The following is a 24,855-nucleotide window of genomic DNA, read 5'->3' as shown; positions in this document are numbered from 1 at the left end:
CCTGTTCCAACAACTCTCTCCCTCCTTTTCCCAAAGGAGAAAACAAACTGGAACTTTCAGCAATTCTACTGCTGGAAGCTTTCCTAGTCCATCTTGGAATCAATCAGTCCTTCCTCTTCAGATATATTCCTGGGAGATGGTGGCAAAGTGACACCGTAGCCTCCGAGTGGACTTCTAGATAGGTCTTTTGGGGACAGATAGAGCTTGATGGTCAGAAGCTGGGGAGGCGGCAGAGCAGAGGGACTGGGGAATGGAAGGGTCAGTCTTGCACCTGTCGTAGGAGCCTGGAGGCTCAGACTTCCAGAAGCTTTAGCCTTGGGAGAGTCCAGTTCTTACAGCAGGATGGGGCTCCTGCTTTGTGAGTTGCCCTCACAGGGGCAGTAGAGCAGCAGATTGGCCTCTGCCCACCCCAGGAGGCTCTCTGGAAGCCACTTCCTTGCCATCTGCACTTCTCTTACGATCAGAGGGCTTGGTGAGTCCCCAAGGCTTTGAGAAAAATATTGAATCTTCTCTGTGTTTTGAGCCCACTCTAAGAATTGTTACCAGCACAGTAGAATGCCCTGTGGTCCCAGCCCCAATCCTGCAATGGGTCTTCCTTACCACTCCCTGTAGGTGGAACCCGTGAGCTTCATACCAGAGATAAGGTTTGTGCTGACTACTCCCCATCCCTACTCCCAGCCATCCTGAAAGATGACTCCTGCGCCAGCCCAGGCCAAAAAAAGAGCTGCTGTCGCACCGCAGTCCCTTCCAGCATCTCACAGCCTTCAGCCCCCGAGAGCTGGACCTGATGTTTAACTTAAATCTTTCTCGCTGGCTCCAAGTAACAGCTCACATCTATGGCAGGCTGTTACTTCCCGCTTGCTGTGATCTTCACCAAGTGAGGTTGCCAAGCTACCCATTGTCTCTTGTCTTCTCTCTCTCTCTCTTTTTCTCCCCTCTCCCTCCTCCCCAGCACTTTCATCTCTGTCCCCTGCAGTCACCCCCCAACAAGTCTCCACTCCAGAATGGCCTCCTCTTGGGGTTCAGTGGTTATTTTATCTCGGCGATCACATCCTTTAACCCCGCTTGGCATTTCAGGCCGGAGGCGGAGACCCCGAGTTGCACCCATCTTCCCATCCTGCTGCCAGGGACCCCGTGCCATTGACCAGCCAGACAGGCTGTGCTGCCCAGGAAACCACCAGACAGTTACCCCTCATCTGTCTGGTCATGTTCCTTTCAGAGCAGCCTTTCCTTTCCATTCAGATTATGCATTTCTTTTAATATTTTATGAGGCTGAACTGCCTTACACTGATTCCCCTCAGCTTCAGGAAAAAGAAATGGAGTCTTCACCAAGGAGTTCATCCCCTTAAATGCTGCTAACGTCTCTGCAGGTCCTGCAGCTGGCAGCTTTCTGCCTCACTGCCCTTCCCCTCCATGCTGCTCACCTCTTTCCCTGATCCACACCTCCATGCTGATGTCCTAGGATGCATTTGTAATTGCAGATCAATTACCGATTGATTTTTGTCCTAGAGAGACAATCAGCAGGTCTGGCCTGGCCATCCCCACCTGGACCCATCAGAATGTCTGGCTGCTTCCACGGCAGCATTTAAGATGCTGGACTGTGGGAGACTTCCCCACCAGCCCCTTCCTAGGGACACCCCTCAGCCCTCGCCCCCTGTACATACAGCCCCAAGAGCTTGTCCAGGAGTTCCTAGATTTGGGAAGAAAGGGGAAAGGGAAAGAGAAAAGACATTGCCTTTATCCCACATGTTAGGCACTCATCTAGTACGTGCTTCACACACAGGGTCTCATTTTATCCTCCCAAAGCTCAAGAAATACCTGTTGTTTCTCCATGTGAATGAAGCCTAGAGAGGGTAAGCAGTTTGCCCCAAATCACACAGCAGAACCTGGATGCAAACCCAAACTCGAAAACTCTTTCTCCTGAGCCTTCACTTTCCTGAGTCTTTTCCTGCTTCATCTCTGGGATCCGTAGATCCATGGGAATCTCTAAAGGTGCTTCTATGGGGGGTAAGTTAGCTGCTAATGGAACCCTGTAGGCTGGATGGCCACGCAGGGAGGGCCTTGGGCAGAGATCCTCAAATGTGTGACCTAGCCAGCCTGGCTACCCTGCCCAGCCCTGGCCTCCAGCTTACCCCTCTGTGAACTTTTTTCCATTCACGGTTCGTTTGTGATTCAAGACAGACTGTAGGGTTGCTAAGTATCGGTGGGAAGAAAGACCCCTTATGACACCCCCCAGGTCAGTGTCACTTTTCAGCACCTTCTGTCATTACTCATTAGGCTCTCTCCCCAGGGCTATGCTTTTCAGTCTCTGCTGGAAAATATTGGTTGCCTTCTCTCTATGGTTAAAGGGTTAATCCTAGTTGAATTCAGGAATTTTCTCCCTACTTTCTGCTAAATCTTGACCCTCCCCTCATCCCAGTCTCAGGGGAACTCTGGTCTCTGACTTCTTCCAGAAGCTTAAAAGGATAAGTTAGCAGAATTTTCCAGAGACCATGTCAACATCATCCCAGACTCTGGGCCAGCCCAGACAGAGACAGTTTCTGCAATCGTGCCTGAATAAACCAGTCTAGGAACCAACCAATTCACTATCAGGGAGTTCTTGCCGTCTATCCTCAGTCTTGCTCACTTGAAAGTGAGTTAGTTAGTTCAAATGCGCGCTCATAGTAACCTAACCCTTACATTGGGCACCCTAAGTGAGCATGAGGGATGAGGTTTCAGCCCCGTCTCTGGTAGAGACATGGACAGCCTTTAGCTCTTCTGGCTCTGGGTACCAGGGTGACAGAATGCAATCAAGGAGGATGGCAGCTTATTACATTTTAACTTTCCTATTACCTACCCAATAGCCTAAGCCGCCAATAAAGCAGCCATCACAGCCTGTTAATATCTATTTCTGGGAGAACAGAGGCAGAAGGCAGGGGCAGTGCCTCCCGGAAATGTCAGTAATAGACGCAGAGGGAACCTGACACTGTCCTAATGAAGCCAAAGCAGGTATTTATTTACCTGGCTCCATTCGGAGGCTCTCTAGTCGGTTTCCCAGCGTGCAGCGCTTCCCATCCTCATATGTGTCTTCAGAGGAACACATCCCAGGCTTTCACATAGAAATTTTGTCCGGAGCTGGTTTATATATCTGTTGGCTAGGCTGGGTTGAGGGGGCCAGTTGGTTAGTCCCTAGGGCAATATTTTTCTCTTTTTGCCATCTCAGCTCTGATTCATTAACTACAAATAATATAAGGATTATGCCTTCAAGAGCCCTTTGTCTCTCTGCCTAGCAGTGGGCAGCTGAAAATAAAGACCTATTGTTTTGCCTTCTCGAGGCCTCAGAACTCCGTTCCAAGGTCCACAGTCCATTTATCCAGGTCTCTGGCTGCACGTTTTCCCATCCTGGGTCCTGAGCTTTGCCAGAGATGCCATCTCATCTTCCTCCTATGGTGTGGGTGCCCTGACCCCCACAAGCCCCATCTCCGACCAGGCAAAGGTCGCTCATGGAAGAATCCACCCTCTGCAGCTTTATCTCACCCGTCCCTCTTTTCTTTCTCTCTCACTTGTTCTCCAATCTTCCCCGCTGCCCGTTTTTTTTTTGCTCCTCTCCCAGGTCCCTCATTTCAAAGTGGCCCCAGAGGAGTTTATCAAGTTCCAGTTCCAGAGATTCACAACCCTGAACCTCCACCCCAGCAACACCGACATCAGCGTGGCTGTAGCTGGGGTCCTGAACTTCTTCAACTGCACCACCGCCTGCCTCATCTGTGCCAAAGCAGAATGTAAGTTTCCCCAGGCTGCCTGCACCCAGACAGTCAGGTCCTGTCTGTGTCAACCGGAGTGGTTTGCCCCTCCCTGGCTGCAGACCACACCCCGCAGGGGAGGGCTCTTTCTGATCTTAGAGATGATAACCAGAAGATTCAGGCCTTCCCAGGTGTCCTTGGCTGTTTGTGTGTGTGTGTATATGTGAAAGAGAGGGCAGTCCAGGGGCCCCCTTTGTCAGAAACTCCCTGAGCGTGGGTCGAACATCGACAAGCACTTTTACAGGGAGACTGGCCAACCGCCAAGACTTTCTGCATCTGCAAATGCAATTCCCACATTTTCAGCCTCATTGTTAAAGAGCCACAAAGAGAGGGGATGGGGGGGCGGGAATATAAAATTGGATGCATTTGTATTTGATGGGTTGAAGAGCTTCTTTCCTTGGAGAGCGGGTTTGGCTGATGGAACAAGGTTCAAGGTCAATTCCTGGTAAAGATTTTTTTTTTTTCCTTACAAATGCAGGTTTTAGAAATGTGTTTTCTCTGACTCTCAATTTGCGACATAAATTTAGTGTTTATGAGATTTAGCTAATTTAAGCCAGCACGTTCCAGCAAATCTGCATCTGTGTGCTCCCTGTGACAGCTGTGCACCCACATGCAGTCAGGCAGGTGCTGGCCACTGGCTCCCACCGCGGCCCAGAGTGCAAGCCCCGCATCTGTGTCCTGTGCATGTTTTACCATGCTTGTCTGGGTGGGCTGCACGGGCAAAGGTATCCCATCCCTGTTCGGTCCTCTATGGCTTCTCAGACCCGCTCAGTGTGGTAAGCCCTTCCTCCAACCTGGAATGCCCACAGCATCTGAAAACAAAAGCCCCCTCCCTGCCAAGGGCCAGACCCGTTTCTTATGGGACCTTTGCACCTCACTGCCTCCACTTGTACATTCATTCATTTATTTAATACAAAATGAGTACTTGCTCTGGGCTACCCAAGAAGCAAAGTAACTGATTCCCAACTATGCATACTTTTCAAATATATATTTTTTATTTTATTTGGCTGTGGCGGGTCTTGGTGGCATGTAGGCTATCTAGATGTGGTTCATGGGCTTCTCTCTAGTCGTGGTGGGCAGGCTCAGTACTTGCGGCACTGGCTTAGTTGCCCCGCAGCTTGTAAGATCTTAGTTTCCCAACTAGGGATCAAACTTGCATCCCCTGCATTGGAAGCTGAGTTCTTAGCCACTAGACCACCAGGGAAGTCCCTATGCATTTTTTTTTATGCTTTATTTATTTATTCAACAACCCGGTGATTTTGGAAATGTTGGAATGTCCCATTTTAAAATTCAATACAATTTAAAGTCCAGTTTCTTAGTCTCTCTAGCCATGCTTCAAGTGCTCAAAAACCTCATATGAACAGTGCAGTTAGAGAACATTTCCATCCTCACAAAAAGTTCTATTGGATAGCATTGCTTTAGATGATAAGGTTTTGTGGACAAAGCATTTTGTAGCCCCCAAAAGAGAGAGAAATGTTTAGATAACACTTCATTCTATCTCTCCCTCATGGAGAATTTCAGCACACATTACCATGGGCACTCTGAGTTGTCCTGTGGCCAAAACAACTATTTACCTCAGCATCTTCCAAATAGGTTTGATCATATGCCCCCAAAAGGATGCTGATCTAAAAGCCCACACAGGATGCTAGTGTTCGATGGAACACAGTTGGGATACATTGCGTTCCACCAGGTAGCCTTCCTTGCGTGGCATCTTTACACCACTGAAAGGTTTAACAGAATCAGAGATTCTTCCCAGGAAATTTCTGCCACCAGTCCACTCAGGCAGGACTGCACTGGCTCACGCCATGCATCCAGTGGGGATGCTGGAGGACAGGACAGGCTGTAAATAAGGCCAGGCAAAGGTTGCTCTGCAGCCCTTGTCTGTGCTGGGTTACAGTGTCTCAGCAACCTGACAGGAAGTTCTTTCTTGTGTCTAGCCACCGTCCCTCCTGCTTTAAAGATGAGCCCTGTTTCCTCTGCTTCAGCTCTTCCTGGGTTTTGGGACGTGAGTTGCTCAGATGTTGTTTAAGCACCTGCCGTGTGCCGAGCACTATGCTAGATATGGTTGCCTCCTAGCCCAGGGCTTTTTCCATTGGAATTGACATTCTCTGACATTCAAACAGTTCCTTGCAGATTGCAAAGCACTTTCACTTATGTTTCCCCACTTTACCTCCCTCTTTCTCAGTCATTCCGAGCTGAGCGAAGAGTCTGGGAGCTGCTAAGTGATTTGACTTAAGGTCATACAGCTGGTACATGACAAATCTGAGCTGGGGCTTCCTCCTCTCTGGCCCCTCCCACCCTTCTGGGCTGCACCAGGCTCAGGAGGGCTCAGGGTGGGCTCTGCAGGGCAGGCACAGTGTCCTGGGCAGGGCAGAGATCTCTCTGAAACAGTGTAGCCCCTTCCTCCCTTGAGTGGGTGCAAGATGGCTAAGCACAGACAGTAATCCTGGAGAGGATGAGTCTGTCTGCTCAGGTGCTGGCAAGGCCGGCCCACAGCCCAGGCGGGACTCATCAACCACACACTGCCGCCTCTGCTCCGAGGAGAAGAACTCATCTCTGGAGGCTGCTGAGTGACTGGCCCCACCTACCAGAGGCAGAAGGAAAGTGGGGCAGAGCAGAAGTTCAAGGGCAAAGAGGATTAAAAATCTAATCAAAGAATGAAGAAATGAGGGACTGAAGGGAAACGCAGCTCAGAGCTTGGGAGGAGACACTCTTCCATCTCCCTTATTAATGCAGGGCCGAGAGATGCTGCAAGTAGAATTAGGAACAGAATTAGGAACTAATTCTATTTTCCTAGCATCAAAATTAGGCATAACAAAGATCATTCTCTGGGGAATCACGCCGCTTACGCTCCTTCTTCCCCAAAGTAGATTTTTAATAAGCAGGTTTTGGACCAAGTACAGTTGTATTGTGGATGGCATTATTTTTCTTTAATGGGAAAAAAAAAATCAGAATATCTGTGAGTACCTAGTGCTAGTGAGCTTCGGGGAGGCAAGGTGAGGAGCCTGGGGGTGGCTGTCCCAGTCAACCCCACAGGGCTGGGGGAATTTGCTGTTAGGAGACTTTCAACGAAAGTTGGCGTTCCCTACCAGGGTCCCTGAGGCCCCTTTGGTGAGATCACCCAGCCCTGCCATAGAGTTACCTTTTGAGACTCTCAGGCTGGACCCAGAGACTCTTCATTCAGTTCAGTTCAGTTGCTAAGTCATGTCCGACTCTTTGTGATCCCAGAGACTGTAGCACACTGGGTTTCCCTGTCCTTCACTGTCTCCCGGAATTTGCTCAAACTCATGTCTGTTGAGTCGGTGATGCCATCCAATCATCTCGTCCTCTGTCGCCCTCTTCTCCTGCCCTCAGTCTTTCCCAGAGTCAGGGTCTTTTCCAATGAATCGGCTCTTTGCATCGTTGGAGCTTCAGCCTCAGCATCAGTCTTTCCAATGAATGTTCTGGATTGACTCTTCATGGTCACAAGCATAATATGCTGTGTATTTCCCTGGTATTGCTATACATAGTTCAGTCATCTCTTCGTTTGTGTCGCATGCTTGCTTTAGCGTTCCTGGGTATTTTAATGACTTTCTTGTGCGTGGCTACAAGCTCTGTGCCCCTACACCCTCTTCCGCGTGTGTACCGCCTCTGTAACCTGGAATCAGGAACCTGGGTGTGGACCTCGCTTGGCCTGTGAGTTCTGAGATCTGCCCTGCGTCTCTCCTGTTCCAGTGTTTGGTCTCTATGTGTGGTGTGTTCATGCTCAGTCATATCCGACTCTTTGCGACCGCCTGGACTGTAACCCGCCAGGCTCCTCTGTCCATGGGATTCTCCAGGCAAGAGTACTGGAGTAGCTTGCCATTTCCTGCTCCAGGGGATCTTCCCAACCCAGGGATCCAACCCTTGTCTCCTGTGGCTCCTGCATTGCAGGTGGATTCTTTACCACTGAGCCACCTGGGCTGACCTGTTTGGTCTCTCCCCAGGAATAATGATGATACCTGCTTCCTGGACCATTGTGGGGGATAAATCCACAGTATGTGAAGAAGCTTAGGAAACAACAAAAGCAGGTCTCAGCTCAGGGATGCCTGCTGGGCCCCAGCAATTAATAAACAAACAAGGACTTCCCTGGGGGTCCAGTGGCTGAGACTCTGCAGGAGTCTCGGGGTTCAATCCTTGACGGGAGAACTAAGACCCCACATGCCATGTGGTGCAGCCAAGAAAATTAAAAAACAACAACAGCAACAAAACAACAAAGAACTAACCCAGTCAAACAAACACCCTGGAGAAGTCGAGGGGAGTCCCCGGGTGAGGTTTTTCCCGTGTCCATCCTTGCTGTCAGAGAAGGGGGCAGCCTGGATGGCCAAGCAGGGCAGCAGACGGTCCTCCTGGGAGCGAGAAGCCTCCACCTGCCCCTCTATCCCCTCTCTGTCTCCTCCTCTGACCCCCACGGTCTGGCCCTTTCTGTCTTTTCTTGGGGCCAGGTCTAGGCGTGGGATGGGACAAAACTGAAAAGTGGGTAAAATAAGCCCACTGTTCAAGCATTTGAACTTGTTCCGTGCCCCTGCCCCTCTTGGAACACCTCGGACCCTCATCCCTCTCACTCCATCAGAATCTGCTCCCTGGAAAAACAGGGCGTGAAGCCAGCACAGCCGAAGCACCTGCCCCTGTCAGGGGAGGGGAATGGACCAGTACTGGGTTTAGGTGCTCTGGGCAGAGTTCACCAACTCACTGCATCCTCACCACCACCCTCTAGTCGGTGTTACGTCAGCTGCCGCCCGCAGGAGCTTAAAGTGAAAGTGTGAATGGGCTTCCCTGGTGGCTCAACTTGTAAAGAATCTGCCTGCAATGCAGGAGACCCAGGGTTGATCCCTGGGTCGGGAAGATCCTCTGGATTCACCAGAAGGGAATGGCTACCAACTCCAGTATTCTTGCCTGGAGAAAATCCTATGGACAGAGAAGCCTGATGGGCTACAGTTCATGGAGTCGCAAAGAGTCAGACACAACTGAGCAACTAACGCATTCACCAGCCGGGAGTGTTACCATTTTCCAGGATCAAAGCCTGAAGCCCAGGGAATCAGCCAGTGGAGAGGGAAATGATTACTTATTCCTGTTTTTGGATACAAGCATCCTCTGTGTCCCCGGCAGACCCATCACTCAGGTCTCTGTGTCCTTGTCCTGCAGCCCGTCCAACCCCTGCTGTGCCTTTCTCAACCTGTCCATCCATCTCCTGCCCCACCTCCCAGTCCCAGAAGCCAGCCTCCCTCCTTCCTGGAATAGCCAGCCTGCTGGCTTTCACATCGATCCATCCCATCACATCCTGAGCGATACTAATAGGTTCCCCAGGCCCCCTCTCAGCCTTGGACTTGGCAGCTAGACCCGCTGCTGGGCTAAGGGTCCAGCAAGATAGGGGGGTCAGGGTGGAGATGGAGGGGAAGCTGGGGAGAAAGCAGCTTTGAACCCCTCTGGTGACAGCTGCCTTTGACAAATACCTTAGTTCCATTAAGGGGTTCCTAGTGGCACAAATGGTAAAGAATTTGCTTGCAGTGCAGGAGACCCAGGTTCCATCCCTGGGTTGGGAAGATCCCCTGGAGGAGGGCGTGGCTACCCACTCCAGTATTCTTGCCTGGAGAATCCCATGGACAGAGGAGCCTGGCAGGCTACAGTCCATGCAATTGCAAAGAGTCGGACAGGACTGAGTGACTAACACACTTGGTTCCATTAAACAGGTAGAGGTAAGGTAAACAACAATTGGAAAATGCCAGACTGCACTGAAAAACTCCTGACGTGCTTAATGTAACTAAACCACCCTTCCTCTTCTGCAGATGTTTCCCACTTCCTAGAATTAAAAAAAAAAAAAAAAGGATCCTTTTCTAATTCATAAAGAATCTCTGGGCTAGAAAGACACCAACATCTTTGTAGTTCAGCTTTCCAACCACTGATTTAATTTCCTCTACAACCATCCTAAAATGGGGCTTCAGTCTTTCCTTGATTACCTCCAGCCATGGGGAACTCACTCCCTCACAATGTAGGCCACTGCCTCTTTAGAGAGCTCCAACAGAGTTCTTCCTTACACTGAGCTAAGTACGGCCCCTGCGAGTTCCATCCATTCACTGTTCCTGGGCGTAGTCCTTGACTATAAATCCACAGCAAGTCTGTCTTGTGACAGCCCCTCCCCTCTTCCTCAGGCCAGGCACCCCTTCCTTCAGTGGCTCCTCAAGTGACATGGTGTCTGCTCCCACCTGGCACTGCTTCTCCCTTGACTTCTTAGGAGGGAGTCTATCCCTCTCACAGTCTCTGCTCAGTCCACCAGCAAGAACCGTGCACCTTGCCTCACACTGAGGCTGAGCTGCAGAGTTTGAAATAGGATCCCTACCCAACGCTGTGAAATAATTAGACTACATGTTATCTGTTGTAATATATGCATATATGCATAAGCATATGCTATCAAATGTTTCTTATGGTTTATAACCAAGGGCTGTATCCTGCGAATTGGATAATAAATCCTGAACGAGTTGGAAGAAGAGAGAAGGGGAGGGTGGGGGCTGGAGAGTGGAGAGAAGGTTTTGGTGGGGAGGGGACGGGGTGAAGGAGAGTTAGGATGTGAAGGGGTGGGGGAGGGGTGGATGAAAACCAGCTTGGTGGGGTGCCTTCTGGGTGACAGTCACTGATCTGCTCATTTGACTCCCCCATAAGGTAGTCATTACCCGTATCTCATGGATGGGTACACAGAGGGGCAGGGGGCAGAGGGAGTGGCCCCCACCAGCTAACCTGGTGGTGCGGGAGCTGGGATTCGCGGCAGCTGACTTTGTGCTCTTGCTACTTTAAGCTCTGTGCAGCCTGGGAAGAGGAGGGACTCCTAGGAGATCCTGGGGGAGGTGGCGGACCTCCCAGGGACCCTTCTCCCCTGCCTCCCGGCAAACAGGGTTGGATGAGATGCTGCTTCTTGCTTAAAGGGCAGCAGAGCACCCCCAAGGGGCCGCGGGGGTGGGGCACGTGGGCGTTGCTGGGAGCAGGGTCCCCATTTTCCTGACACCTAGGGGACCTCTTTCCCTGGGAGCTCAGTGCACCTGCCAGCTTTCAAGGCATGCAGGGTCCCTGGGCTGCCTTTTCCAGGCTGCTCCATGCTGTGTGTAATTGTACTGTCACTCCCCAGGCTTCCGTCTCGTCCCACTGAGTTTCATTGCCCATCTGAAGGATCCCAGGGCATTTGGCCTCTCTCCCAGTCGAACTCCAAAGGTTCTCCCTGCTGCATTCCAGGCCCAGTGGGGAGTTCACCCCCACCACCCCTCCCCTGCTCATACCTCCAGCTGCTCCCCTAGAGCGTGTCCTGAGGACAAATCTTTCCTTGAGCCAAGGAGCTGGCCAAGACTCCAGCAGCTCCAGTTCTGTGGCCTCCCTGATCTCCTTGTCCTTTTGATCAGGTGCTTAGACCTTTGTCCGAGTGAGATTTTGCTTTTCACAACATCTCTGTGAAGATATGAATATTCTCTGAATTTTACATATAGGATGCAATGCAGCTGCCCCATAGAAAACCAGATTTTTAGGCCACCAAACAAAATAGGGATATGATTTGGGGCTTTACAAAAATTTTTATTGGAATATCATTGATTTCCAAAGTTGTGTTAGTTTCACGGGCACAGCAAAGTGGATCAGATATACATATACATATGTTCACTCTTTTTTTAGATTCTTTTCCATATGGGTCATTATAGAGTATTGAGTAGAGTTCCCTGTGCTGTACTGTAGGTCCTTGTTATCTATTTTATACACAGTACTGGGGATATGATTTGAACTTTGCTATACACTTAGCTGGGCTTTCCAAGGTGTCACTAGTGATAAAGAACCCACCTGCCAATGCAAGAGACATAAAAGATGTGGGTTCAATCCCTGGGTTGGGAAGATTCCCTAAAGAAGGGCATGCCCACCCACTCCAGTGTTCTTGCCTAGAGAATCCCATGGACAGAGGAACCTGGTGGGCCATGGTCCATAGGGTAGGGTTGGACTGCAAAGAGTTGGACACAACTAAGCGACTGAACATGCTTGCACACACTTAGCTGCAACTCCTGGCCTCTGAGACCCTGGAGGGCAGGGTCTGTACCTGACCCGTCTTCTCTGCTGGTGTCTTGTCAGCCCAGTGCCTGGCACCAGGACAGTGAGTGTTGGATGAACAGATGAGCACCTTCCTCCCTCTTCTTCTGCCTCACTAAGCCGCCATTCCTGACCTTTGTGTTCTTATGGGATCGAGTAGATACAGGAGAAGCAATGTTGATTCCATGCATACCAGCTCCCAGCCTGCTTTCACATAGGATCTCAGTGAGTTCTCACCTGTTATGCCCATTTTACCGATGAAGATTGAGACTTGAAGAGGTTAGATGGGTCTCAAGCTCACACAGCTAGCGACAGTTGACCCTGAGCTTGAATCCAGATCTGCATCAAAGTTGGCAGGAGGAGCCCCGGCAGCTTCAGTGCCCTTCTGGATGGAGGGTGGTGGTGTGGAGCCCTGAGGGGCACAGACAGCAGCAGGGGGTCTAACAAGCCTCCGCTGAGGCCTGTTTGGAAAGGAAGGAAAAACCAACTTGACTCTGGGCTTGCACAGACTGCGTTGCTGAAACCTCTTTGTGAAGGACAGGCCCTCCAAGGGCTTCTCTCCAGTTCTTCTCCATTCTTCATCTACAATGCTTCTCCTACCGCAGCCCCTAGTTCCTGGGACCACCTTTTCAGGAGCCGGGGTGGGGGTGGGAGTTAGGCACTGGCCCCGCCTTCCAGGGCTCCATCTCCATCACCCCCGGTGCAGCCTGCTCCCTCGTTCCCTCCACCCTGCTGCCTCTTCCTTGTTCACAAAGCACACCAAGGCTTTCGCCCCCAAGACCTGAGACGCGTGAACCAAGCCTCCCTGGGTTCTGTGCCTGCTCCTCCTGGTGGGTTTTATCCTAAGAGGAAGTCTGGACTCGGGAAGAGGATGGGATGGAGATGAGGAAATGGGAATTCTGGTCCCAGCTCTTTTCCTGGGCACATCCTGTCATTTCTCTACAAAATGAGGAAGCTGGTACAATGCTCTCTATTTTTTTTTTTTTTAATATTTATTTACTTGGCTGTGCTGGGTCTTCGTTATGGCACTGGGGATCTCTGATCTTTGTTGCAGCATGCAGGACCTTTGATTGGAGTTTGCGAATCCTTAGTTGCAGCAAGTGAGATCTAGTTCTCCAACCAGGGAGGGAACCCGGGCCCCCTGCATTGGGATTGTGGAATCTTCGCCACTGGACCGCCAAGGAAGTCCTTACAATGCTCTTCAGATGCCCCCTCATCTTACCTTTTGGTCCTCAAGGATCCGGAGGGGGTTTAACCTGCACAAGGAAAAGGCTTCTTTGGGGTCATATTCATGACCTCCCTGCATTTAATATTCCTTTAACCAGTGCAGACACCAGAACACCGGGCTCTTTGACTTGTCAGAGAGCATCCTTCCCCGGGCCATCCACCGTGACAGTGTCTGGGAGAGTTCCTCCTCTCCTGCCTCCTGCTCGCCTCTGTGCTATGGGATTGGAATACTTTGTATGATCTTGGGAGGACTTAAACAAGATGAGCCATTAAAATGTTTAGCCCATTACCTGGAACGCAATAAGAATTCAATGAATGTTACTCTTGTCATTGATTGGCTTTGGGGAGCAAATGCCTATAGGTCTCTTTCCATTGGAATTGAGACCACGGTCTTCCCAGGAGACCCCCACCCATGCACACACCCTCCTCCTGGCCTTTTCAGAGATGTCATTTAAGACCCATGTGTCTTGGTGACATCCATCTGGAATCCCTTCTCCCATGTGCCTGGCGGCGGATAGCAAGGGCCTGGCAGAATCCTTAGCTCAGGATCCCCAGCTGTTCTGGGCCCACCTGACTGCCTGCTGAGGTGCAGTTCAAAACCCGTTCTTTTATAATCATAACAATACCTTGTCTCAGAGCAGCCCCTGTGCTCTGAGGAGTTCAAAGCGTTTTGCTAGATCTGTTTTCTGGGCTTTGTGACCTGGAGGGAACTGCTCCCTGACCTCCACCATGGAAATAAAAGCCGGATGTAACATTTATGAGGGCTCACCATGTGCGATGCTCCGGCCTAACCACTTGATGCCAGACCCAGGACCCTGCTTCCCTCCCGAGTTTTCTGGCTTTGGCTCCCGTGTCTCCTGAGGCAGCACCGTGGACCCTCAGGGGCTTCGTCCTCTCTTCCCCTCCAGGCCTTTTAAACCTAGAGAAGCTCCTCCGGCAATTCCTTATCTCCAAGGACACACTCTCGGTCCGGATGCTGGATGACGCCAGGGACCCCACCCCGCTCCTCAAGGAGATCCGGGACGACAAGACCGCCACCATCATCATACATGCCAACGCCTCCATGTCCCACACCATCCTCCTGAAGGTGGGCACCGGGCTGGGCGGGTGCTGGTGGGCAACGAGCATCCCTCTCCTTCCCTCTGCCTCTGAACTGACACTCCGCTCCCTTCTTGCCTTGGGTGTCCCCCCTGGGCCGAGGTTGAAGGAGCCCTGGGCTGGACCTCTGACCCCAACAGTGTGCTCAGTTCCAGTGAACAGCTCCTGAAAGTTAAGAGGAAAACGTAGGAGGATGCAACGTCACAGAGACATTTAACTCTCGGTGCAACAGGGCAGCCGCCGGCTGAGACGCTGGCCACACCTAGATCTGCCAGGGGCTCTGTGGTTCAGGGGTTCCTAGGAGGGGCAAGGCTGGTGGGGTGGGCTACTCGGGCGCTGAGACTATTTGCCAAACTGAGTAGAGGCATCTCCCTATTCTGACAGCCGGGGCTGTCTCGTCCGTGTGTATTACTGAGTGCCAGCCCTGTGTGTAATCTTTACACGTGTTCTATCGTTTACCGAGCGCTGCCGTGTCATTTTTCAATGTAATCCTCTCCGTGACCACATGAGGTGGACATGGTAGCATCCCCCGGCAGCGGAAGAAACTGAGAGTGCGAGATGAGCAGCTCTGTCCAAGGCCAGCCCTGGGAGGAGCAGCCTGCCTCAGTTCTCTTCACAGGAAATCAGTCCACTTCTCCCCCGCTCTCCACCCGCTCCCGGGGACACAGGGATCAGCCCTGGAATCAATGTATACACAGGGAAACTGGAACTCTCTGAGTGAGGCCGGTCCAAGAGAGAGAGACAGAGACACACACAGAGACACAGAGACAGAGGGAGAGAAGTCAGTGCCTGGGGGTCCATGCTGGACAAACAGCTTCGATCATCTGGGCATCCTTGGGACCACTGGGACTGTGTCCCGGGCTGGTGTCTGGGCTAAGCAAGCAACCCCAGACACAGTGGACCCTGCCAGGCTCCGCCCTGGCTCCAGCAGCTCCCCCAGCCTCTCTGGGCTCATGGCCTCCTCGAGTGCCATTTTAATTGCACATCCACGTGCAGCCCGCTGTCTTCCACTGGGGGAATGAGGTTCCTCATTAACCTCAGCAGGGCTGCAAGGAGCCCAGCAGACACAGGATGATTCTCTCTTCCTCTCCCTCCTCGCTGTCTCCTCACCTCCCCACCCCAGCTAGTTTAGTCTCAGAATTAATAAGAGATTTGAATGAAATTTCTCTGAGTACTGAGGGCCGTCCCTTCAGCCTGTTGCTATAGTAATTTTCTGCAGCTCCAAACCCACGTCTGTCTGTGTGGGTATACCCAACTCACAGACACACACTCCAACACACAGTTTTTCTTTCTCTTTCTTCTTTTGTGTCCGGAGCTGTGATCAATGAAGTCATTGAGGATGGAAGAGCTGCAGGGCATGAGAGATGCAGGCTGAGGAGTTCTCAGGAGGGTGGGGAGGACTGCGGAGTAGGGAGCAAGATAGATGTCCCTCAGTCCCCCTGCCAAGGGCAGATCAGAACGTATGTTTCCCGTGCAGTAGCTGATTCCTGCCTGGACAGCCCCCAGGTGGAAGCCTTTTGGGGTCAGCCCTTGCCCAGCAATATTTCCCGGCTCCCAGCATATGTGGTTGCCTCCCTCCCTTTTAAAAAATATGTCTAGTTCATTGTTGAAATCTCGGAAAGTACAGAAAAGCCCACAGGAAAAAAATAAAAATCATTCACAATTCCATCACTGAGAGAGAACCGCTATAAAATTTTGATATCAGGTCTTTCTGCCCTTAGAGACACATTTTTTTTTTCCTTTTTCAAAATTATTACACCCTGAACATACTCTTCTGGAACCTTTTTTTTTTTTCCACTTAATTATATGCCATGCATTTTTTTCTCATGTCATGACATATTTTTCTACACATATTATAATGGCTGCATCATTTCTTATCATATGGATGTACCATAATTTATTTAACCATCTCTTTATTGTTGGAGATACAGGTTGTTTTCACTCTCTGCTGTAATAAATAATGCTGGAATGCACATATTTTTACATAAATCTTTATGCACATTCATGAATATTTTCAGAGCATAAATTTCTAGGAGTGGAATTACTGAGTTAAAGGTATGCATGCTTTTAAGGATTTTGATATGATTTGCCAGCTTGCCTTTTTTAGAAAGTCTGTAAGGATTTACACTCCCACCAGTGGTGTATAGGTGTCTTATAGCACCCTTGCCAGTACTGGGTATTTTCATTAAAAACGCTTTTAATTTCTTTTTTATGGCTGTGCATTTGAAGGAAATTCCCTTGTAATGACTGTTATTAGCAAATGGTTCTGCTGGGTGGCCAGTGGCAGGCTTTCCTGAGGTCATCGATCAGCCCCAGCCCATGTAACCTTGGAACCAAACTCATCAATGAGCAGTGAGGTTTTGGAAAAGCTCGTCCCCATTTGAATTCCTAGAAGCCCCAGCAGGCTGACCTTGTATCCATCCTGGACTCGATCCGCATGCTTCCCTGAAGCACCAGGCTCTTCCTTCATGAGGTTACAACCTGGCCTTGAGGGAAGATAGACTCAGCGTGGGAAGCAGTGCAATCAGAGGGCGCCCGGAGCTTCTGGGAGCCTCACTGTGCACTCCTGAGCCTGGCCTCAGAGCTTGGCAGCGCTCCACTGTCTCTTGATTTCAGGAGGATTTTCAGAGTAATCCCCTATTTTATTGAGCGGCTGTTCCAGCAACGAATTCCATGTTTACCCAGAATTCAGGTCTTAAAAACCAAGGATCTCTTGTGTTTTATCTTTAGGACAGCAGATTTCACAAAGTGGGTTTTAACCATCCAACAGTGCCCTTTCTCAGCCCCCTGCCCCCAACCCATCCCTGGAACCAGGGGGCTCCCGTCAGGCAAGGCAGTGGTGAGAGGCAAGGGCATTATTATATGGATAATTTGGGGGGTGGGTGAAGAGGTGGAGGTGAGCACCATGCCCCCCTCCCCAGAAGTGGAGGCGTCACTGTAGCTTTGCTAGAGGAAGGAGAGGCCTTGAGCTCCATCATGACCCCTTGTAATCTTGCCCCAGTTGCCTCAATTTCTTATAGGGATGGTGATGATATATTGGGCTGGCCAAACAGTTTGTCTGGGTTATTCTGTAACTTGGAAAACCTGAACGAACTTTTCGGCCCACCAACCTAATAATTACTCCAGCCTGTCCTTCAAGGAACCTGTGAGAATGCTCACACAGTTATTGGAATCCCTGGGGAGATAAATAAGCTATAAAGGGAGAAGGCAATCATCCCTGGCTTTGTTTACCGCCCCCCACCCCCATGCACCTCAACAGTCATGACAAAAGTGGTTTCCTAGTGGCCAGGGCTGAAGGCTATGTGATGATCTAACCAACTGTCAGGAGGGATAGGGGACCTGGGGAGAGCTGGGCTCATTATTTCCATGATCTCCTTGTTAGCTTCTATAGCACCTGTCACACTCCAAGCCAGGCACATGGCACGGAAGGTTGCTTATAGAGGTATTTATGATGCTGCAAAGATCAGAGAAAAGGAGGCCCATCTGAACTAGCAGCTCCCAACCGTGGGCTGAGACTCCCTGGTGCACCATCACCAAGAGCACATCACTTGCTCCTCACTACTGCTAAGACCGCAGTTTGCAAACGATTCACCTCTTTCCAGCATTGCCGCAGATTGAAGAATATGCCTATGAGGCATACTCACTCCCACCCTGACGAGGCTGGGGTTAATTTGGGAATTGCCTACAAGCCACCACTTTCCTGTCCATGCCTTGGCCCCTAAGAGGAGTGTGTCAGTAATTCCATCAATATCATAGTTCTCCAAGGGGCGTGTTGGGCTGCCTGGCTTTAATTTCATCTTTTCCACGTATGAGACGTGTGATCTTCTGGACAAGCTACACAGCCTTTGGTGCTTTAGTTTCCTCAGCTGTCAAAGGCGGGGTGGTGGGCAAGCAACAGTGTGCCTCAGCAGGTGAACCCTAGCCAAATGCTGTCCGGTGCTTGGTGTGGACCAAACAGCGCGTGTTAGCCACTGGTATTGTTAATGGTCGTGGAAATAATTATTATAGTCTTTTGTTATTTGTTTCATTTCCCGGAAAGTCACTTTGGTTTCCATAATCCCCAGTTATATCCATGGGAATGTGTACACATGAGAATATCAGCTACCATGAGTGTCACTGCAGGGGTGGAGGTGTGGGCTGGAGGGAGAGAGACCCTACTCTAGAAGCCAGGGTTTCTGTGCTCCGTCCTCCAAGGTTGAGGGTGGTGTAAGAACCAGTCAGTCAAGATGTTCTACTCTGCCGGTGGGGAGCCAGACCAGGGGCAGACACCTGGAGCCCTCTCTAGTCATGCACTTCCAGTGGGTTTTTCATTTTCCACTCTAATATCCTTCTCTTCCCTTTGCAGGCAGCGGAACTAGGGATGGTGTCAGCCTATTACACATACATCTTCACTAATCTGGTAAGACATTTTCACAGCTCACCTCTTTGGCATAGACAGTATCATTAATTAGGGTCAGTGGGGTGTGACGGAATGAAGCCCTGGAGATGGGCAGTAGGGGAAATGGACCAGAGGAGCAGATGCCAGCCAGAGAAGCAGGGCATTTGAGACACACGGAAACCCAGGAGCCCTGGGACTCTTGTCCTAACAATTCTTAGCCTAGAAGAATCTAATACCTCTGCTCAGATGCCACCAGCTGACCCCTCTGATGGTTGCATCTCCTCTATAGGTCCAGTTGCAGGCTGGCAGTTCAGTCCCTACATTTCCAGATCCTAATGTGGGCTGGCTTAGAATTAGGAACACTACAGCACAAAAATTACGCCTGTCCTGGGTAAGAGGTGTTATAACTGACACACTTTCAGAGGCCATTTTTTTCAAATTTTCTTTTGCAGCCTAGAATACAGGCCTATAGAAATTTTATTGAGTCAAGTTGGAGCTCTAGTTTTGCCCCATACCAGCTGTGTGCCCCTTAAACAAGCACTGAGCCTTGGTTTCCTTGTCTGTAAAATGGGTGTAAGGACAGCTACATCATGGAATTGCTATCATTTTGAAATGATGTAATTTAATCTGTGTTTATTTTGAAATCGTAAAGCATTATGTCATGTGAAACGTTGTGAAATATACACACTCTCAATTCAGTAGAAAGAACCTCAGAGAACAGGTTTAAAAACATTAGAACTTTTTATTTTGAGATAATTATAGATTCACAGAAAGTCACAAAGATAATACAGAGGGATGCCATGTAACTTTAACCCAGTTTTCTGCAATGGCTATATCTTATGTTATTACAGTACAATATCAAAACCAGGATATCAAAATATCAAGTCTGTTAAGACATATGTAGATGTGTGTAACTCTACTACAGTTAGGAAAAAAACCATTTCATTACCACAAAGATCTCGCTACTACCTTATAGTCATATCCACTTTCCTTCTTCCCACCAGTCCTAATCTCTAATAACTGCTAATCTGCTCTCTATTTCTAACTTTTGTTGTTGTTGTCGTTCAGTTGCTAAGTTGTGTCTGAATCTTTGCGACCCCATGGACTGCAGCACACCAGTTTCCCTTGTCCTTCACTATCTCCCAGAGTTTGCTCAAACTCATGTCCATTGAGTCAGTGATGTTATCTAACCATCTCATCCTCTGCCGCCCCCTTTTCCTTTTGCCTGCAATCTTTCCCAGCTTCAGGGTCTTTACCAATGAATTGGCTCTTCGCCTCAGGTAGCCAAACAATTGAAACTTCAGCTTCAGCAACAGTCTTTTCAATGGTATTCAGAGTTGATTTCCTTTAAGACTGACAAGTTTGATCTCCTTGCAGTCAAGCACTCTCCAGAGTCTTCTCCAGAACAAGTTTGAAAGCATCAATTCTTCAGTGTTCTGCCTTCTTGGGTCCAGCTCTCACATCTGTTCATGACTATTGGAAAAACCATGGCTTTGCCTAACTTTTCTACTTTTATGTAAATGGAATCATGAGTAGATGACCTTTGAGGTTAAATTTTTTTCACTCAGTGTATTGCCCTCAGGATCCATCGAAGTTGTTGTGTGAATCAATAGTTTGCCCTTTATTTTTGCTGAGTCATATTTCTTGCTGTGGATGTACCTGTTTGCTTAATCATCCACCTATGGAGAGACATTTTAGTTGTTTCCAGTTTGGGGCTATTACAGATAGAGCTGTTATAAACAGTCATTCAGAGAAGAGGTTTAATTATTATGCATTTATTTATTTTGTAAATGCATAAGATATCCAAATCATTTAAGTAGCCCCTTTATCTAGATATACTTTTTTAAATGTTTTTTAAAGTGTGCTGAGTCTTCGTTCTTGCAGGGACTTTCTCTAGTTGGTGGTGAGCGGAGGGGCTCTTGGGCACTTGGGCTTTAGTAGTTGTGGCACACAGGCTTAGTTGTGGAATTTTCCTGGACTAGGGATCGAACCCATGTCCCCTGCATTGGCAGCAAATTCTGGGAAGTCCCTGTCCAGACATACTTCTGATGTAACAGGCACTGAGCCAGGCATTAGAAATTAAAATGGGAATAAGAAACCAAGCTGGCCCAGCAAAAACCTATTGCAAACTGTCATATTGCAAAGTGGCAAATTCCATGAGATGTGGACACAAAATGCTTTAGACCCTAGAGTAGGGGCCACTTGCTCTACCTGGGGCAGTTAGGAAATGCTTCACAGAAGAAAGGGTCTTTAAGCTACATCCTGAAAGACAAGTAGACTTTTTCCTAGACAAACAAAGAACAGAATAACATTTGGGAATAAGGAACAGCATGCTCACATACTTGGAGATTTGAGTCCCTTCACACATATGGACTGCTCCAGGAATGGATGTGTCAGTTTATTATTACTCATTTGTCCATTTATAGCCATTTGTGAAAGTAACCTTCTTAAAAGATATAAGGCAGGTAACATCAAATGAATAATAATGAACTGGCACACCCATTCCTGGAGCAGTCCATGTGTTAGAAGGGACTCAAATCTCCAGGTATGTGAATATGCTGTTCCTTATTCTCAATGCCAATGCAGGAGACGTAAGAGATGTGGGTTCAATCCTTGGATCTGGAAGATCGCCTGAAGGAGGACACAGCAACCCACTCCAGTATTCTTACCTGGAGAATCCCATGGACAGAGGAACCTGGGAGGCTACAGTCCATAGGGTCGCCAAAAGCCAGACACGACTGAAGTGACGCAGCACACACGCAGGTGTCAATGAACCACAAGAGCCTTGATGTGTTTAGGAAGCAGAATTCAACCTCACAGAGTTGACTCTCGAATCTGAAAATGGAAAAGGTTACCTGGGAGTTAAGACTTTCTTGGCCAACACAGGTGGTAGGGTAAACTAGGGGTCATGCAGTGTCCCTTCTGGGATTTAGGGGCCAGGGCCAGGTCTCCTGAAATGTCCTGCAAAGGCGAGGAGAGGGCTGCCCAAAAAGACAAGCTGGGATCCTGCCATCCCTGTTCATCTCTAGCGGTAGTTTTGTGAACAGCCCTTTCTTGCGGCTTCTGTGGCATTGTTCACCCTGAAGCATCCTATAGGTCTTTGCTGTCAGAGTTGAAAGCCCCCTTGAAGAATCCTGTATAGCTTCTCTTCTGGTGTAGGGACTCCCTCCACAGCAGGCTTGCCAAAAAGTCATTCAGCTGTCTTTTGCCTGGTACGCCCCACCACAGACCTGCCTGTTCCATTGTGGGAATTTTTAACTGAGGTCTAACCTACAGATAGAAGGCCACGGAGATCATATGTGAGCAGCTGAACGAACGTCCTCCAGGTGAGCACACCTGTGTAAGCAACACCCAGATCCAGACATAGAATATTGCCAGCACCACAGAAGTCCCCCGTGTGCCCCCTCCCAGCCACTGCCCCTCAGAATATAAAGCAGAAGGAACTGCTTTGTTGGCGTGTTTATTTAATTTGTTTTTTCTATCTCACACTGCTGCTGTAAATCAGGGCATTAACATGGAAAAGGGAAGAAAAGGATTAGGCTATTCCCAGAGTGATGTGAAAGCATTTGCCTGGAGTAAGGAGGCATTTGGGGGAGCCCAGCAAGTTGGCAGAAGAATAAGGACAGATTAAACTCCATCTGTGTTCCATTTGGGGAGCCTGGGAAGCAGAGGGGAGGAGGGGGAGAAGGCAGGCCAGGGGCCACCTGCCTTGGGCCAGCCTGCCCCCAGGTTAGGCCGACAGGGTAGCCAAAGAGGAGGGAGTGGGGCAGCTAGAACTCACAGAAGTGTTTTTGCAGATGGAAGGAGGCTAGTCTTTTGAAAGATGAATTCCCAGGATGATAATGAGACTAAGGTGAAGTTGCTTGGCCTGGAGATGTTTAAGAAAGCATCACGGAGGCTTCCCCGGTGACTCAGTGATCAAGAATCTGCCTGCCAATGCAGGAGACGTGGGTTCCATCCCTGATCCAGAAAGATCCCACATGCCATGGAGCAACTAAGCCTAAGCCTATTGAGCCTGTGCTCTAGAGCCCAGGAACCACAACTACTGAAGCCCAAGTGCCTAAAGCCATGCTCTGCAAGAAGAGAAGCCATCGCAATGAGAAGCCTTTGCATTGCAACTAAGCAGTAACCCCCTTTCACTGCAATTAGAGAAAAGTCCACACACAGTGATGAAGACCCAGCAGAGCCAAATATAAATAAATAAAATTATATGCAAAAAAGAAGGCATCAGAGGACTTCCTGGCATCCAGTAGTTAAGACTTCACCTTCCAAGGCAGTGGTGCAGGTTCGATCTCTGCTCAGGGAAGTAAGATCCCACATGCTTCATGGCCAAAAACACCCCTCATAAAACAGAAGCAATATTGTTGTCGTTTAGTCACTAAGTCACGTCAACTCTTGGCGACCCCATGGACTGCAGCGTGCCAGGCTTCACTGTCCTACACTATCTCCTAGAGTTTGCTCAAATTCATGTCCATTGAGTCAGTGATGCTATCTAACCATCTCATCCTCTGCAACCCCCTTCTCTTCTTGCCCTCCATCTTTCTCAGCATTAGGTTCTTTTCCACTAAGTCGGCTCTTCGCATCAGGTAGCCAAAATATTGGAGCTTCAGCTTCAGCATCAGTCCTTCCAATGAATATTCAGGGTTGATTTCCTTTAGGACTGATTAGTTGGATCTCTGTGCAGTCCAAAAGACTCTCAAGAGTCTTCTCCAGAACCACAGTTTGAAAACATCAATTCTTCAGCACTCAGCCTTCTTGATGGTCCAACTCTCACATCTGTACATGACTACTGGAAAAACCATAGCTTTGACTATACAGACCTTTGTCAGCAAAGTGATGTCTTCGGCTTTTTAATATACCGTCTGGGTTTGTCATAGCTTTTCTTCCAAGGAGCAAGTGTCTTAATTTCATGGCTGCAGTCAACCTCTGCAGTGATTTTGGAGCCCAAGAAAATAAAACCTGTCACTGTTTCCACTTTTTGTGACAAATTCAATAAAGACTTTAAAAAATGATCCACATGAAAAAAAAGCTTTAAAAAAGTAAAAAAAGAAAGCGTCACCCCTGCTATGTCCCACCACTCCCTCTTCTCCAAAATGTTAATAAAGACTTTGATGATGAATTTTGTGGAGAAAACACTGACCCATGAAGTCAGGAGACCTAGATCAAGTCCCCACTCTGCCTTGTAATTGCTGTGTGACTTGGGGGGAGTTGCACTGACTCTCTGAGCCCCAGGTCTCTCATTTGTAAAATGGGGATAATGAAATCTTACAGGGTTGTTGTGAGGATAAAGAAAACTGTGTTATGAATTGCCAAATACTGTATGTTTTTAGGACAGTGTGTATTTTGGTCACACTCTGATACTTTCAGCTTTCAAAGGGCTTTTGTCCTTCTTGGGTGAACACAGAATGAGATGAGCTTTGGGAGGGTACCTTCCTCAGAGAGTTCTTTGAATCTGGAAATGACAGGATTCACACAGTTTGTGAGTTTGCAACAGGAAATCAGAAAAGTAACTGTGTAAATGATGATGGCTGAGTAATAGCCAAGAAAATATAAGCAAAGCCATTTCAAAAATCAGTCAGTGAGAGAATATTCTGGATACTTCTCATTAGTGCCTTGGCTCTCAGAAAGGACAGACCTTTATTAGGAGTGAAGAAACTATTTTTAAGTCCATTCTTTCTGCCCAGTTGCTGTTGGAGTCTTGAACCAGAGCAGGAGGGGCTTTATCTAGAGGGTCATAGGTGAGCCTCTGTGCTTCTCTAGAGGCCCAGTGGTCCCTGACTTTATGGCACCAGGGACCGCTTTTGTGGAAGACAATTTTTCCATGGACTGGAGGAGGGAGGATGGTTTCTGGATGATTCAAGCACATTACACTTACTATGCACTTTATTTCTATTATTATTACATCAGCTGCACCTCAGTTCATCAGGCATTAGATCCTGGAGGTTGGGAACCTCTGCTCTAGTCCTTCCCCCCAAATATAGATGCCACCTGGACTTTAATTCTTATTTATTTCTTTTCTGATTCTTCAAAGATGTCCATCATGTCCCATCTCTCTAAATTCGGCCACAGTGATGCAGCAGGCACTCAGATTTGCATTTGAGAGTTAGCACAAAGGTGCAGGCCTTTGCATTCGTAGACAAGACTAAGGACTCCAGGTTGCCTAGCTGTCAGCTGTGTGATCCAGTGCACCTTGCTCAGTCTCTCTGAGCCTGGGTGACCTCATCTGCGGGTGGACACTAACAATACCTGCCCTGGGAGATAACAGCCACACAGGAATTGACTCACAACACAAGTCTAGTAAAG

At 49.0% G+C, this 24,855-nt stretch overlaps 1 protein-coding gene across 1 annotated transcript in view; it reads left to right on the top strand.

Annotated features, from left to right (window-relative positions):
- Nucleotides 1-24,855, top strand: part of GRIK4 (glutamate ionotropic receptor kainate type subunit 4) — a 498,718-nt gene that overhangs the window by 327,421 nt on the left and 146,442 nt on the right. The window contains exons 5-7 of the mRNA XM_070383202.1: nucleotides 3,593-3,758; nucleotides 13,985-14,163; nucleotides 18,520-18,573. Of these exons, the coding sequence (XP_070239303.1) occupies nucleotides 3,593-3,758; nucleotides 13,985-14,163; nucleotides 18,520-18,573 (399 nt within the window). The remainder of the gene's footprint in view (nucleotides 1-3,592; nucleotides 3,759-13,984; nucleotides 14,164-18,519; nucleotides 18,574-24,855) is intronic.

This window comes from Bos mutus, chromosome 15, assembly GCF_027580195.1.
Source record: "Bos mutus isolate GX-2022 chromosome 15, NWIPB_WYAK_1.1, whole genome shotgun sequence".
In the NCBI taxonomy this organism is placed as follows: Eukaryota; Metazoa; Chordata; class Mammalia; order Artiodactyla; family Bovidae; genus Bos; species Bos mutus.
The sequence above is the reverse complement of the archived record's forward strand: the minus strand, read 5'-3'. Positions and strand labels throughout refer to the sequence as shown.